Source organism: Camponotus floridanus, unplaced genomic scaffold (genome assembly GCF_003227725.1).
Source record: "Camponotus floridanus strain SB8 unplaced genomic scaffold, Cflo_v7.5 scaffold218, whole genome shotgun sequence".
Lineage (NCBI taxonomy): Eukaryota > Metazoa > Arthropoda > Insecta > Hymenoptera > Formicidae > Camponotus > Camponotus floridanus.
Genome location: NW_020229346.1, coordinates 44,524 through 60,000, shown reverse-complemented (window position 1 = coordinate 60,000; position 15,477 = coordinate 44,524). Strand labels below are relative to the sequence as shown.

The following is a 15,477-nucleotide window of genomic DNA, read 5'->3' as shown; positions in this document are numbered from 1 at the left end:
TGCGCGATCCGTTTCATCCTCCGCGAGAGGAGGACGAGTAAGAAGTATCGATAGATCGGAGTATTACGGAGTATTACGGAAAGCGACGACTCGGTCAAGGTGGCTGTCAAGTGGTAGACGATTAAGAACGCGAGGTATCCTCTTGAGACGATGTGTTCATCGATTGACCCCGCGAATCGTCCTTCGCGAGGGAGAACGGTGGACGTAAGTCCGCTTGCGAGTATCGTCGCAATGATAGATCGAAGGCTTAGTACGGATGGAGTTGAGTAAGATACTCGTAACGATCGAGACGTTATCCCAGAAACGTAGGACCAACGATCTCTTTCGCCAAGTTATCCCGACGAGAGTTATGCGCCAACGATTCACAAGAGAGCTCGTAAACGAGAAGCTTGTGAAACTGAGATTGGAGAAGAAAGATGCGGAGATACGGATATGGGAATTACTCATCTCAAGATATAAATGTTACTTTGAGAAAGAGACATGAATCCCTTCGCAATGAGGGATCTTGCACGAAGGTGATTCATTGCGCTTGAAATAAGGGAAAATTTGCGACAAACAAGGGTGGGAGAGAGAGAGAGAGAGAGAGGGAAAGAGGAACGAGGGGGTATTGGTCAATTAATGCGGCTTCCTTGAATTCTGTGAGACTTTAGCGCGACGTAGCGCGCCTCGTAGGAGAAGGACGTATTATGCACAGGTGCACGGACTACCGTAGTATCGATAGGATGTTCAAGAGCAGGATTTTCCAGGGCGATCTCAGCCCCGTCCCAATTCCAGGCAGCCTGCAACAATCCAGTACGTAATAATGTGCAGCTAAGCCGCGCTACTATCGATCGATCGCTCTCGAGCGCGGCTCCTTTGCGCAGGAGATCTCTCCAACACCTTTCTATTCGAATTCTCGATCCTCAATTATTGTCTTTTTCAGATATAATATATACAATCAGATGTCCGATAACAATTTTCGCTATTGTAATGATCTTGATATTTAGCAACATGTATGATTGATGAGAATGATTGACGTTTAAACTAATTAATTATCAATCATTTTCTCTGCGGAATTTATCAATCGAACATTTTTCTCTGGATGATTTTTGCAGAAAATTCTGGTCAGATTAGAATTATTTAATTTTTCTACTTTTGATAATACAATTAAAAAATATTTTTTTCCTCCCATCATATATTGTTATCTTTTTTAATTTTTTTAGTGTATTTGTATTTATTTTTATTTTTATTATATTGTACTATACATACCTATGTATAGTTTTCATTATAACCGCACAATTTCAAAAATTTATTTCCAAACTCTGAGATAGAGGAATTAACGTCGTTGTAAAGTATTTCTAGTAAAAAGAGTTATCGCAGAAAATGATTCCAGAGAATCATATCGGATGAATATTTCGCTTTGTCTTAAAATATACGCGTGAAAGCAAAAGAAAGAAATGGAAGCAATAGAAGTATTAATTACTTTCAGATTAATTATAGAATAGAAATACGATTTTAGTCTCTCGTGTTTTTTTTTGACAATGAAAAATTTGTGATTATAAAAATTTGTGAATAATTAATATATTCTTGATAGAAGGATTAATAGTCTCTGTTATATCAAATTAATTGCGACGTTTTTGTTGAAGCATATAATTCGTTCTATTATCATCTAAGGTAACGCTTCATGTTTAATTAACAGGATGGAAAAAGATATATGAAAATTTTAACAGACGCGATTTAAGGAGAAGTTGGAACTATTCGAGGGGGCAAAAATTTCTAAGAGAAATTTATTTATTTCTATTTTTCGTCGATATATATTGTTCTTGTATATTTACATCACATTGCTCCAGATTGTCGTGCGATGAACGCGAGTTCGAGAATGAATCGTGTCTGTTCGGATGACAAATAACAATAGTTTTCAGGATAAGAAGGAAGAAGAAGCAAAGGTAGCATCAAAAGCAGTAGGAGTATATTTGGTCGTGATAGTGGGGCACCAAAGAGGTCGTTGACCTCTCTTCTGGTGCAGCTGTTATTGATCGATGAAGACTAGCAACATCGCTCTGGCACGTGTTATAGCGAGCTGCTTGTTTTATCTCCAGGATAAACCGTTTGCTTGGGCCCAGTTGTAACGGCCGTCAAGTATTCTCAGTTTCTTCCTGGACTGTAATTTCAAGATCGCTTTGCTAAGCCGAACAGAAAAGAACGAAAAGGAGAGAGAGGGGGGAGGGGGAGAGAGAGAGAGAGAGATGTGACCCGAGAAAATCCGACGGAGGGGATTGAGCGCAGAGTGACCCAATAAACACTGGGTCACCTCTTTACCAACCTACTGTCCCCGTCGAGTGTCCCTCCCTCTTTTTGTTCCTGTCGATTCGTTCTCATGCTTATGCCGCTCGTCTCTATGAAACCGTCGCGCGCATAATTGACTAACATAAAAAAAAATCAATTAAAAAATATGTACGTATTTGTGACGAGTATTTAAAAATATGTTTCAAGTATTACAATATGTTTCAGTATTTAAAAATATGTTTTTTTAATAATCTGAATTTTTTTAAAATGAATTTTAATCAAAAGAAAAACTCTTTTCTATTTTTCGCTAACCTGGATCATATCGATCATATTAAATTTAAGAAACTTCTTTATTGATTTTTTTATATATTATTATTAATATGATAATATTAAATATTTACAACAGTTTTTCTAGGAATAATTAATTTAATAATGTTATACTGTACAAATTTGATAACATTAGGATAACCTTTGATTACTCGATGTAGTATATAGAAAGTTATATAGATATGCGTTGTGTAATATTGACCTCATTTTCTTTTCGCAGATTTAATAATAAATGTTCAAAATTTAAGAATTTAATGATTGTACCTGAAATCAATCATTTTTCTCTATAAAAAGATATAAACAGAAAAAAATTATTTGGATCAAGTATTTAACAGTTATTAATAGAAATTAACAGAATAATGTCATGTGTTATTATGTAAATTGATTTTCTTGATATTAACTGATAGAATAAAAATGCATATTTTCTAGATGATTAACAAATGTACAATTTGAATAATATTTTTATTTATGTTGTCTTTTTATTTTCTATATCTTATTTTTCTAAGCTTCCTTACATTTTGCTAATGTTGTTTAATTTGTCTCGATAACTGTATTGTATATTTTTGTGAAGGACTTTTGTATCGACTTAAACTTAATTATATATATGATCCATTGAATCATTATTTAAACATTATTTATTTAATAGAATATCGCAGAAAAGACACTGATGAAATACAAGCATTATGAAACAAAATTGTGTTCGATGAAACGAATGAGATGTTCATCAGTCTATTCTAAAGTTCGAATCTATTATTTTCCACCCAATAATTTTAAACCGCTGTATTATAATTGCTAATATTAATAAATAAATATTTGTTAATATATTAATAATATTAATAAACTGTGTTTGCGTCTATTGTAGGTCAGCAAGGCCAGCAGAGCGAGCAGGAATTGGCGACAAAAATGCTGCAAATTCAAAGCAAAAGATTTTATCTCGACGTAAAACAAAACAGACGTGGAAGGTTTATCAAAGTCGCTGAGGTATTATTTTATCCTTTAACTTAACTCTCAATGCATGTACCATATAAACATTTAGATTCTGAGACAGAAAAAAATTATGGAATCTATTACTAATTAATTAAATAATTAATAATCAAATATTAAAGAATGAGCTTACATGGCGATAATATGTGATTGAAATAAATTTCTTAACATTTTTTTGCTTTTAATAATTATTTATTGATTTTGTGTGTGTGTGTGTGTGTGTGTGTGTGTGTAGATTTTGTGACACTATAAAAGTAAAAAAAAATTACAAGATTAAATCGATATATATCTGCAAAATGCTTCCAGATATTTTTTGACAAACTCATTTTATTAAAATTATATAGAAACATATTTTATTACGGATATAAAATTTTATCTATCGATATATGTCATACATGAGAACTCGTCTAATCTTTCTAATACAATAATTTATCTTTTTACATAATTGTTTTTTTTGTTCCAGATTGGAGCGGATGGAAGAAGAAGCCAAATCTATTTGGCACTCAGTACAGCATCCGAATTTCGGGACCATCTGTCGACGTTTAGCGATTTTTACGCATCTCTAGGTACATTTTAACATTTATTAATTCGAAGGAGTATAATTTTAATAACATCGTAATTATAGTTAATATACTTAATATGTAATGAAACTTATATATATATATATATATATATATATATATATATATATATAACTTTTATATATACATATATAATGAAACATTGTAATCTTTATTTGAAGTCTATCGATAAAATCTCAATATTTTATAATGTGATCTAAAATTTGTTTTGACTTATAATAATTATCTCGTTAATAATTGTCTTTACTTTACATGTCTTTATTTTAATGGAAAGAGATACTTAATTCATTTTTGTTTATGATACTGCATAATCAGGTCCGCCAAATCCGGAAAACGTACCAGATGACGGCAAACTCAAGTCAGAAATGATGGTGAAGGATAATAGGCGATATTACTTGGACCTCAAGGAGAATTCTCGCGGCCGTTTCCTGCGGGTGAGTCACCCTGTATGTACCAGCCAATATATTTACTTTCTACGCTAAGTCATAAGAAGAGAATCTGTTGGCTTTCGTCTCAAGAGATATGCTCTTTTCGAAGGACGACAAAGATGAATAGAGCTCTTCTAGAGTCATTGATGAAGAAGGAATATGTGGAATCCGATATAATGATTTATGCGTTATAGATACAAACTGTACAGCGAATTGACATGGAATACCTCAAGTATAATATATATCTCCATGTTACTCTTCGCAGGTGTCGCAGACGATAACACGGGGAGGACCTAGGACACAGATTGCAATACCAGCGCAAGGTATGATAGAGTTTCGCGATGCGTTAACGGACCTTCTCGAAGAATTCGGGACGGACGACGGTGGCTTTAAAGGTGACTTACCGGAGGGCCGCTATATGCGCGTGGATAGTAAGAATTTCTATTTTGATATCGGCCAAAACAACCGTGGTATCTACATGAGAATTTCTGAGGTACGTGCTATGAGATACGAGGGAGAAAAAAAAGTCGAAACTGACGTCAAAATATTTATTTCGCCGAGAAAAGATTACTCCAAATTAATTAAGAAATCTAATAATAATATTATATGATATAAAAGGCCTTTCTCCGTATATCCTTTTTTCTGTATATATAAAATATTTACGGGGTTGTGTTAAATTAATTAATAAAATTTATTTTTTTCCTAAACATGTAGTCCTAAATAAAGCACAAAATGAATATAATCTATCCAAAATTACGCTTTAATTCAATACAGATAATAATAATGCAGGACGGAACGCATTTTTATAGGTGAAGACAAACTTCAGGACAGCCATCACCGTACCGGAAAAGTCTTGGGCGCGTTTCCGTGACATCTTTGCGGATTATTGCGAAAAGATGAAAGAGGGCGGCGGCGTCAGCAGCAGCGGCGGAGGGAATGTATTGTCCGAGGGGAAGGGCTCGGTGGTGGCACAGGTACCATCGCCATCCTCGAACACACAGCCTAACCCCAATCCAAATTTAGACTCTCCCTTAATCAAGTGAAAAAGGCTTTAACTTAACTCGAACATTTGGGAATTATAACTTGTTTTCAAGTCATTAAGCGAAGTAAAGGAACTTGTCAGAGTCTATGCCATCGTCGGTCATCGTCATTATTATTCATCGGCTATGACATCGACATGATCATCGGTATGATCATCGTCATTGTCGCACCGCCATTGACATCACATTACTGTCACCGTCGCCTGTCACCGAGATACCGTCATCGACACCATCATCGTCATCGCCACCGTCATTACTTGCCATCAAGCGCGAACACCAAAACTCGCCTGAAATATGGCTATTATATCGCGGTAAAGAGTATCAGTCGATTGTTGAATATATATTCATTTAATCACAGATTTGATAAAAAAATGAAAAAAGACGGGGTGCACGACGGTACATGGTTATTAATGATTGGCGCGTCTCGCGAAGGTGAAAAAGATAGAAGGTGGAAAAGGGATAGATAGATGGTGAATGTATTTTGTGCGTGTGTGTGTGTATGCGTGCGTGCGTGCGTGCGTGCGTGCGTGCGAGCGAGTGTGAGCGTGTGTGTGTTTGCATGGAGAGAAAACGAGTCACTGCCGCTCGTGCGACTAACACAGAATAGATAACAAGAAAAAAAGAGACACGCAACGACGGAGAATCGAGAGTATAATTATTGCGCGATATCTTTTTAGGCGAACACGAGTTGCCATCGATTAACGTTATGAGTACTACCGTTCATTTCCTGGCTTTCTGCAAACGCACGTCTATTTGGTTTCACTGAGCTTCTTGTACTAATTTTTCATTCTCAGACATTCAGAGTACGCGTTTTACTTGTCACGTGTGTGCGTTGAACGAACAAGAATCTTTGAACGGGAAATGGACTGTAGTGTGTATCACGTTACAATTGAATTTGATCGTTCAGAATTTATGAATAAATAGTTGTTATATTAACGATTATATCACGACGAAGTAGAAAGGGAAAAAAACGTGTGGTTTGTCGCGAGAGAAAGAGAAAATAAGGAAAAAGATCTATCGTGTCTACGTAGGTAGTATGTCTCTCTTCGATTTAACCGGAAAAGAAATTCTCGAATCAAGTCGCTGTATTTTCGGTGAACACTCATCGAGCAAAAGTCGCAGATAGTGTGAAGATGTAGATAAAATATTGCTGAACGCCTCTTGCGACTCCATTGTCGTTTTCTCGGCGATAAGAGAGTGCGATTTACTACCGTGGTTAAGTTGAACGAAACATAAGAGAAAAAGAAACCAAGAATAAAAATGAGGAAATATTCGCGTATTATCGTAAATATCCGAATATTTATGTATTACTGTCTGCACCGCGACATCGTACACTCGTTTAAAAACTGAACGACGTCTTTATTAAAAGTAATGAGATAATATATATAGCATAGGTGAGGGAGAGAGAAAAAAAGGGATGGTAATCCAAGAGAATATGAAACCATATATTAATACATATTAATATGTATATTATACAAAGTTAATTATATGTTTTGTTTCGTCGATTCATACGAAAGGTGTGCACGCGATCATATGTATGGAAAAGGCGCGTAAGAGAAATGCGCTTTTACAAAATGCAACACACACACACACACACACACACACACACACACACACACACAATACTATATACATATATACATGCATGAACTTATGCACGTAAAAACATGCAATATACACTTGGAAAAAAAACACCAAACACGCAATTTCGATACTCTCCACATTGAATTCACACGAAATAAATAATGATACGCGCACGACGTATATTCCACCGCAAAAAAACATATTCCGCCGCAAGAGACACGGTACAAGAGACGGTGTATGTAATTAAGTTACATAAGTTTGAACGATGGTCAAGTTCTAACACAATTGCATATTAGGTATGTATTATACAAATGCATAATAGGTATTTATATAGAATCTATATAACTGTATAATTGTAACGAAATGCCAATGTCCGCGGACCCAGGCAATTATGACAAATTCGGCAACGTACAATCAATCGAATTGAAAATGTTGTTGGACGTTGCAGTTGCTTAGGTCCCTCTTGCCGGACACAGGAAGAAGGATGAGACAAAACGAATGGCACAGAAAGGGAAAAGTAATATTTCAAGACGGGTGATAAAAGAAAAAGAAAGAAAGAGAGAAGCGGGAGAATAACACGCAATTGTGTTATTTTTTCGAGGAGAAAGGAAATCTAAATACGCTTCGATTCTACAACGCTGTGCTAATATCAACACAATGATAAATATCTATCCGTTCTCTTTTGTGTTTCTTCTGTGATTGAAACGGCAAACTGACATAAATTTATATTTCGCACTGGTGCGAATATGAAACGAGAGACTCGTATAGTGGAAGAAAGACTTAGATATGCGTTATCAAAAAAATGCTATTTAATTGAGACGCGTTCGATTGAATGCGCGATCGGCGCGTTTGCATTTTCAATGATATATAAAATGAAGAAAATTTTATTTTTTTCTAGCGATAAACTTTTATTGCTAACATATTTCGATAAAAAAAAATAATTATTTTTCAGTTGCATTTTCTTCTAAAATTTACAATTTCGGCTGGTCTGAATTTACTTAGCATGTAGGTCGTTTTGACGAATATAAATATGAAATAAATCACAATAACAATCTCAAGTACGCACAAGTAGGTGAAACATGAGAAATCTAGATCCTCTTCGATTCTAAAGTATAATTTTCTTCGAAATAATCTTTCGAAATAATTTTGCTGTTCTTTAAACACATATTTAAAATGCGCGAGTGTTTCATTATATATATATATAATGAAACTATTAATTATTCTATTAACTAACGAAAACGACGAACGAAATCTATTTCAACAGATTCTTTACGAACTTTCACATGTCTGCATTTTTTTGCATATTTCTAAATTTATTATCGAAAAACCTTTTTGTTGAGTTGTTCAAGAAGAGGATCAGAAAGAAACCTACAATCTGTGCAACAGGCATTGTATATTGTTCGGAAGGAGCGTTGTAGACGGCAATTGCGAGGGGAAGAAGCATAGAAAAAAAATTGTTCACTGGCGCAGATGGTATGACATTGTGATCTATGCAAATTACAAATCACAAAGCAGCCACAAGTAGTAGATATTTAAGATATAAATACACGTAAAGAGAAAACACGTCTATGGCGACTAGAGAAAAAGGGAGGAGATACTGTGTTACTGAAATGTACGCGCGATAGCGTGCATTTTAACACGTTATTAAAAAGCGAGGACGACTACAAACGTACCTAACTAAAAAAAAAGACGCAAGAGAAAGGGTGAGAGAAAGAGAGAAACAGATATAAAGAAAACAAAAATAATGAAGAGATACCGTCTGACACACGCGTAAGAATAAGCAAAGTAATATAAAAATGAATGAAAAAAAACATGACGCTCCTGCCACGCAGTGAGTCTTTAGACAGCTTTAAGATAATAATTATAAATGATAAAATAATAATTATTAAATAATAACGATAAACTTTCTATATGTTGAATCGTGTCTAGTGAGAGAAGTACTATCGAAATAAAAAAAGCAACACAGAAAAAATAATAATATTACTATCGCCACACACATGAATTAATGCAGTTTATATGACTATTGATTAGTTGTCTCTATCTCGCGCGCGAATGTTCTTTTCTTTTCTTTTTTCATAATATACATAATATAGCGAGGAGAGAAAAGGTGGCTGTTAGAGAAATAGCTTTTGGTGTTTTGTTTACTGTTTTATGAACAAACGTTGCGCGGTTGGTTGAACGGCGGACCTTTTTGCTAAATGTTATAATGTCTACAAAAGGGTGCCGGAGTTCCATATACCTGTGTTTTTATATATTCGGTGGAGTTGAACACCGGAGCTACTGTTATCCATTGTCACGCGCTAATTCTTATCACGTAGGATTTTCATACGTGTAGGCGAATCGCGAGCGACAGTTGTGCGTAGCGATATGATATCGGCGTTTGCACTGTAAAAAAAAACGCATTCGTTTCTAAACACGGCTTACGTCTTTCATTGCAAGACGAGTCGTCGCGATCGCAACGTAATCTCTCGCTGCGCGAAATTGTGGCTCATAAAAAGAAGCAAAGCTTCATCAAGCTGAAGCTTGATCTAGTATGGAAATCCTGTTTCGTTGCTGCGAATATTTTTATTATCATTATCATTATTATTATTATTATTATTATTTTTATTATTATTATTATTATTATTATTATTATTACGATTACGATTACGATTACGATTATATTGTCATTATTCTTACTATTACGATTATTCTTTTTATTACGCTATGATTAACTATTAGTATCTATTATATTATCGGAGCGCTGTTGTGTACTGAGATTGCTAATAACGGAACCAGTCTCGAACGGGCTGATTTCTTTCGTTTTCTTTTTAGCATGCATCACACGACAACGATTAGTCGAGCTTGCGAATTTAATGGCTTTTCCGTTCTCCATCCTTTTATTCCTCTCATCCCAATCAATCTCGATTTTAGCCGAGTCCTTCCTTCTCTCTCCCTCTCTCTTTCCTCGCGTCTCTACTTACATAAGTAAACACATTTTCTTCTCTTCTCAGATTTGTGTTTCCGTATTTTCTAATTGGTCCATTCAGGTCTGATGTAGAGAATGCGAAAGAGACGTGGAGAAGCGAGGCAATGAGAGACAGATGCGAGCCAAAAAGAGAGAGATGGAGAGATTCGATGAGAGGTCGATTAATACCATCAAAACTTGGATCGACGGTGTTAAATTGAACATTATCTAGATTCGTGATCTAGCGGATCGAGTAATTATCCTTCGGTGCGTTGCGTTTTCCTTTTTTTTTCTCCTGGCGCGCTCTCGCGTGTGTGCATGCGTGCGTGAATGTTAATTTGTGTACGTGTATAGGCTCGACAATCGAAGCGAGCGAGCGAGCGTGCGTGCGTACTCTTTGTAAGGCGAGAGAAGAAATTGAGATGAGAAAATTGCCGAGATTACGAGGACGATGCGCCGTCGAATTACGTTAACACCGCGATTTTCAGAGAGTTATATACGCAGGAATTATATACGTGTCCTTGAACTACTACATTATATCAATAGCGTAACGAAAATCAAAGTTTGTTGTTGCAGAAAACAGTGAGAAGTACTGCGATTGGCCTTTGTATGTCATTTGATTTATTAAAGATAACAGTCTGTTGCAACTTTCAATGTTTTTCATCTTCCCATATGCACATAGTACAAGTATCCTTCTCTCGCATCACACTTAATTGTAATCAATTTATATATATATATATATATATATATATATATATATATATATATATATATAATCATCTCAAGGATATCATCGTCGGAGGTATTTTGCTTTGCGTAAGACATTTGCGAGACATTTCTGTATATCGCGAAGGAAATTTATCCGTCTACATCCGAATAATATATTTTTGCCACATATAAACACAGAAACGTTTGGACAACGTGATATATTATATATAATTTCGTGGTGCATCGTCCTTGATATAAGATAGGCATCATGTAAAGGTAGATGCGACATTAAAAAATGTTTAACGCAGCGCGCAAACGTTACTCATTTCTCTCTCGAGGAAGATTGATATATCAGCATAATATTAATTGTTATATAAATACTTATCGCGCGAGTCGAGTTTTCGAAATGTTACATGCTCGAAGGTTTTGTCAGACACAAATTCGTACCAAATTGTTTCTTCGGATAAACATTTTTCCGCCACATAGTTTGTAACATACTTCAATATTAACTATTAAAAAATAAACACACGAAAAAAAGGACGTCGGGGGCGAAAGATCGGTTCACTGGCACGATAACCGGGGATAGGTACGAGGAGAATTTCACGCATCTTAAATAAATGTCCGAGAAACCTGAGAATTCTGAGGAATCCCTCTTTCCCAAGTGCATCCGAGGAACCAAGATTTCGAAACTTTTAGATTCCACGACATGTCAAAGGATCTGTAATATCCCGTATAATCGGATCAGATCCGCGGATTCTCGAATTCGAGATTTTCTAAAATTCCGAGGATTTTTCGAAGATCCAATTATTATTTAAGGATTCTGAATGGTCCAACGTATCCGAGGGATTCTAATTCAGAAAATGCACATCTCTGGGATCAGTCACGACCTTTCGCCCATGCTGCAAAATAGAAATCATAGTTGCTAAAAAATATCGTCTTTAACGCGCGTACTACGTGCATATAACGCGAATGATCGTGTAATGTATGTATTGTAATGTGGTTGACAGAAAAGCGCTTAAACAGCAGGATAAGCAGCAGAAGGATAACCGAATCAGGAAAGAATGAAAAAGGAAAAAAGAAATAATCACGCAGAAAAATCACTGTTTACTCGACGTTGCGTTTTCGAGATGAAAAAAAAATATACATGACAGATAAATGAACGATGAAAAGAAAAACAAAAATAGAAATATACAATACTCTATGGCTCACACGTTCGAACGAAAAGAAAATTAAAAAAAAAAGATTCATCGCATCGATGTTGAATGTAACACGTTTTACAAGGTAACAGAGCATTTCATTTTATAACATTTCTACTGTCTATACTTTTACCCGGATATTCTTATCGAATGAAAAAATTGTAAAGAAAATCTGTCCCGATACTCTCCAGCATTCCCTTTAAAATCGATACGATCGGTCCTGAGGGTGCATCAAGTTCGTTTTCCACGATGCAAAATGATAAAATTTACGACAAAATTCTATTTATAACAAAATGTATGCAGAAAATACTTTCTCGCTCATACTTATTAAGATTATACATTATTCAGTATCTGAATACACTTAAAAGTCAATATTCTCTATAATCAAACTTTTACAGTGTGTTTCAAAATTAAATTGTGATATAAACTAGACTTTTTTTCAAGCAATATTTCTCTCTTAAAATCGTCAATATCAATTTGTTCGATTTTTGTTGTATACAATGTCTAAATTGCGAAAATTGCGTCGTAAATTACGAATCGTGTAAAATCCCAGTGAGAATCGACAAGTCGGATAGACATCTAATCTAAGACGTTTAATAGATGTCTGTTAAACGTTTTAGACATCTATTCAATTTATCATTTCTCACTGGGACAGAACTTTAAATCGACAAATCCTCTTTCCTCTGAAGTCAAAAGTGCACACAAATCTATACGAGTACATCTCTCTATCTCCCTTTTAAATTATGATATATAGACCATTTCGAATAAATCGCATACAACAGGCGTGACAAAGGACGAAATATTCTTTTGTTGTAAAAGCAATTAATCGATTTTGCGTCAAATATGTGCAACGCACGCATGTATAACAGCAAGTGTCGGACTGTATAAAGATTTTTTGAGAAACTTTTGAGAGAGTTTTGAAAGAGTTAAATAGATCACATAAGGCTATCAAAAAGTTTGTTCGTGCTGAAAATTACTTGGTTAAATAATGATATGCAACTGTACGTAAAAAAAAGAGTTGCATTATTTCGATTATGAAACTTTTAACATGAGAATCTCTCTCAGAAATTTTTAATGCTAAAATTCGTGTTACATTCTTGATTTATTATATTGACTCGTTTCGTTCATAGTCTACTATGCAATCGATTTTGACGTTAGAAGTAAAAATAAATCATGATATATTCTTACAGTATACATTGAAATAAAGTAATTTTTTGATATGCCGTTTTATATATATATATATATATACACACACACACACATACATTATATATATATGTATATATATGTGTATGTATGTATGTGTGTGTGTATGTATATATATATATATATATATATATATATATATATATACACATACATACATACATATATGTGTGTGCGTGTGCGTGTGTGTGTGTATGTGTACATTAAGAATAGATCTGCGAAACATATGTGTGCATTTTGTTTTCTTTTTATATGAAAATAATTGATACAAATAATTTCATTTATGAATAAAAAAAAATACTTATCGAATATTTATTTTATCGAATATTAATATTGGCATATGAAAAAAAAATTTATTTCCATCTGTAATGCAAGAAGGATTGTATAGTTTTCGTTTCTAACGTCATAATCTAACATGATTGCAATAAGAGAATCTTGTGTGTGTGTATATCTATGCGTTTTTGGTGCCTTCTTTATATGTTCTTCTCAGATACAGATTTTAAACCATGATCTTTTAGATATATTCAGCTCCATGAATTTTATGTGAAATCTGGATTTTTAAACTTTCAATTTCTTGCATTTTATAGAGAAAAATTATCAGACGATATCTCAGTTCTTTATCCATCACATTTTTATGTATTTTAATTCCATTAATTTTCCATTTGAAATCTTTTTTTTCTTAACATAAAGCCGTCCATCTAACGTTATTGTCTGAAATATATTTTTTATGCAAGTTCGAAGAAGAATATTTCTCGCATCCTTGTATGATTATTTCCCATATTTGTTCTTTTCGTAGCTTTGCGTCTATTTGCTTCGAATTTGTATATTGAGAAATATATTACAGGTATATTAGCCTTAAATGGACTTTGAATAATCACTGTAATAGATCCATATAATGTCGACTGCCTAAACAAAGCGGTGCAAGACTATTCGGATTAATATAAATATTTCATATAGATATTTTTATTATTGCGCGCACAGTAATTTCTCTTATACTCTGCAAGATCTCTGCCGCAGCATCGTATTATTCGTGTAGCGATTTTCCGTTATAATCGCTACCTTGATCTGGCAGGTCGTGCGATCCACCGGCGGCAAGAGCAAAACGGAGAAGGTTCAAAACGCCGATCAGCGGCAGCGTGAATTCCTGAAGAGACGAAGATCCTTGTCGCGTCAAACGGAGCCATCGTCCTCCATCGATCCTGTAAAGTCCATTTCCGCTCCTATCGCCGCCGCATCCCCGTCCCACTCCGCAACGACTGTGTCCAGCAAAAGCACAATGTCCGAAGAAACAGCCTCTAGCAGTTCCAGAGTATCTCGGGAGGTCCAGCAAGTGAACCCGCAACTGGAGGTGATTCGTGTTTAAATGCGGACGCGCAATAACGCGGAATGCGCGTAACGAGAGGAAAGAAATAGGATCTAACGTATATATTAAAAGCGATATAAAATTCCACCCATGAGTTTCGATTGACCGTGAAATTCTATTTCGACATTTACCTCTGGAAGCATGTATTTTTTTTCTTTAATTGTGATTATGTCAAACGCGAAATTGAAATTTTATTGTTTTCGCTTCACCGGGTATCGCGAGATACTCTCTTGAATTTTCCATTCGAAAACGCGAAATCATAAATTACGCGTATCAATTCTACAATTTTTTTCTCTTGCGTACGCCGCTTATCCTGCTCCGTGTGACTAATTTCAATTTTACAAAAGAATCATTCATTTTCAAGAACGAATCATTTTTAACTATTTTTAGAAAACCTTAAAAAAATTTAGATTATTTCGATAACTGAACAATTGAAACAATTATTCCCCAATTTGAACTTGAATAATGCGTGCATGTGTAGAAATTCGCACGAGCTATCAATTTGCAAGTTACTTACGAAATATACGTAAAATTTTAAGACGTGTTTCGAACAAAAGAGGCGCCAAACTAAATTATGAATTTGAGAATTGAATAGTAATTAAATGCTTACAATAGCAGAACTAATAATATACTCCTGGAAAATATATATCAAATATACAAAGGTATTTAAACTAAATTTCAAATGTAACGTATTAGCAAAGAAGCATTACTATTAGCATCATTCGATTACATAATGTTAGTGAAAACGATTTTATATAACGATAGAAGTAATGATTTTTACTCACAAATATGGCGATTAAAATAATTTTCCGAAATTTCTTTGATTAGAAAAAAAAAAAAGAAAAAGA

The 15,477-nt window shown here is 34.6% G+C and overlaps 2 protein-coding genes across 6 annotated transcripts in view; both read left to right on the top strand.

Moving 5' to 3' along the window:
* Window positions 1–7,311, top strand: part of LOC105250017 (transcriptional activator protein Pur-beta) — a 19,013-nt gene extending 11,702 nt beyond the window's left edge. For 3 of the 5 annotated variants that reach the window (XM_025408573.1, XM_025408574.1, XM_011255869.3), the window contains 5 exons: window positions 3,455–3,573; window positions 4,040–4,142; window positions 4,473–4,603; window positions 4,851–5,078; window positions 5,395–7,311. In XM_025408573.1, the coding sequence (XP_025264358.1) occupies window positions 3,455–3,573; window positions 4,040–4,142; window positions 4,473–4,603; window positions 4,851–5,078; window positions 5,395–5,628 (815 nt within the window). In that variant the 3' untranslated portion in view covers window positions 5,629–7,311. Of the gene's footprint in view, window positions 793–3,454; window positions 3,574–4,039; window positions 4,143–4,472; window positions 4,604–4,850; window positions 5,079–5,394 lie in introns of all 5 variants that reach the window. The other 2 variants (XM_020027136.2, XM_020027138.2) reach the window with 2 other exon arrangements.
* LOC112637896 lies at window positions 5,763–14,805 on the top strand. Its single transcript, XM_025408576.1, has 2 exons — window positions 5,763–5,936; window positions 14,303–14,805. Exons 1-2 carry the CDS (start codon window positions 5,763–5,765, stop codon window positions 14,627–14,629), a joined length of 501 nt encoding a protein of 166 aa, XP_025264361.1. The 3' UTR covers window positions 14,630–14,805.
* Window positions 14,806–15,477: the final 672 nt, after the last annotated feature.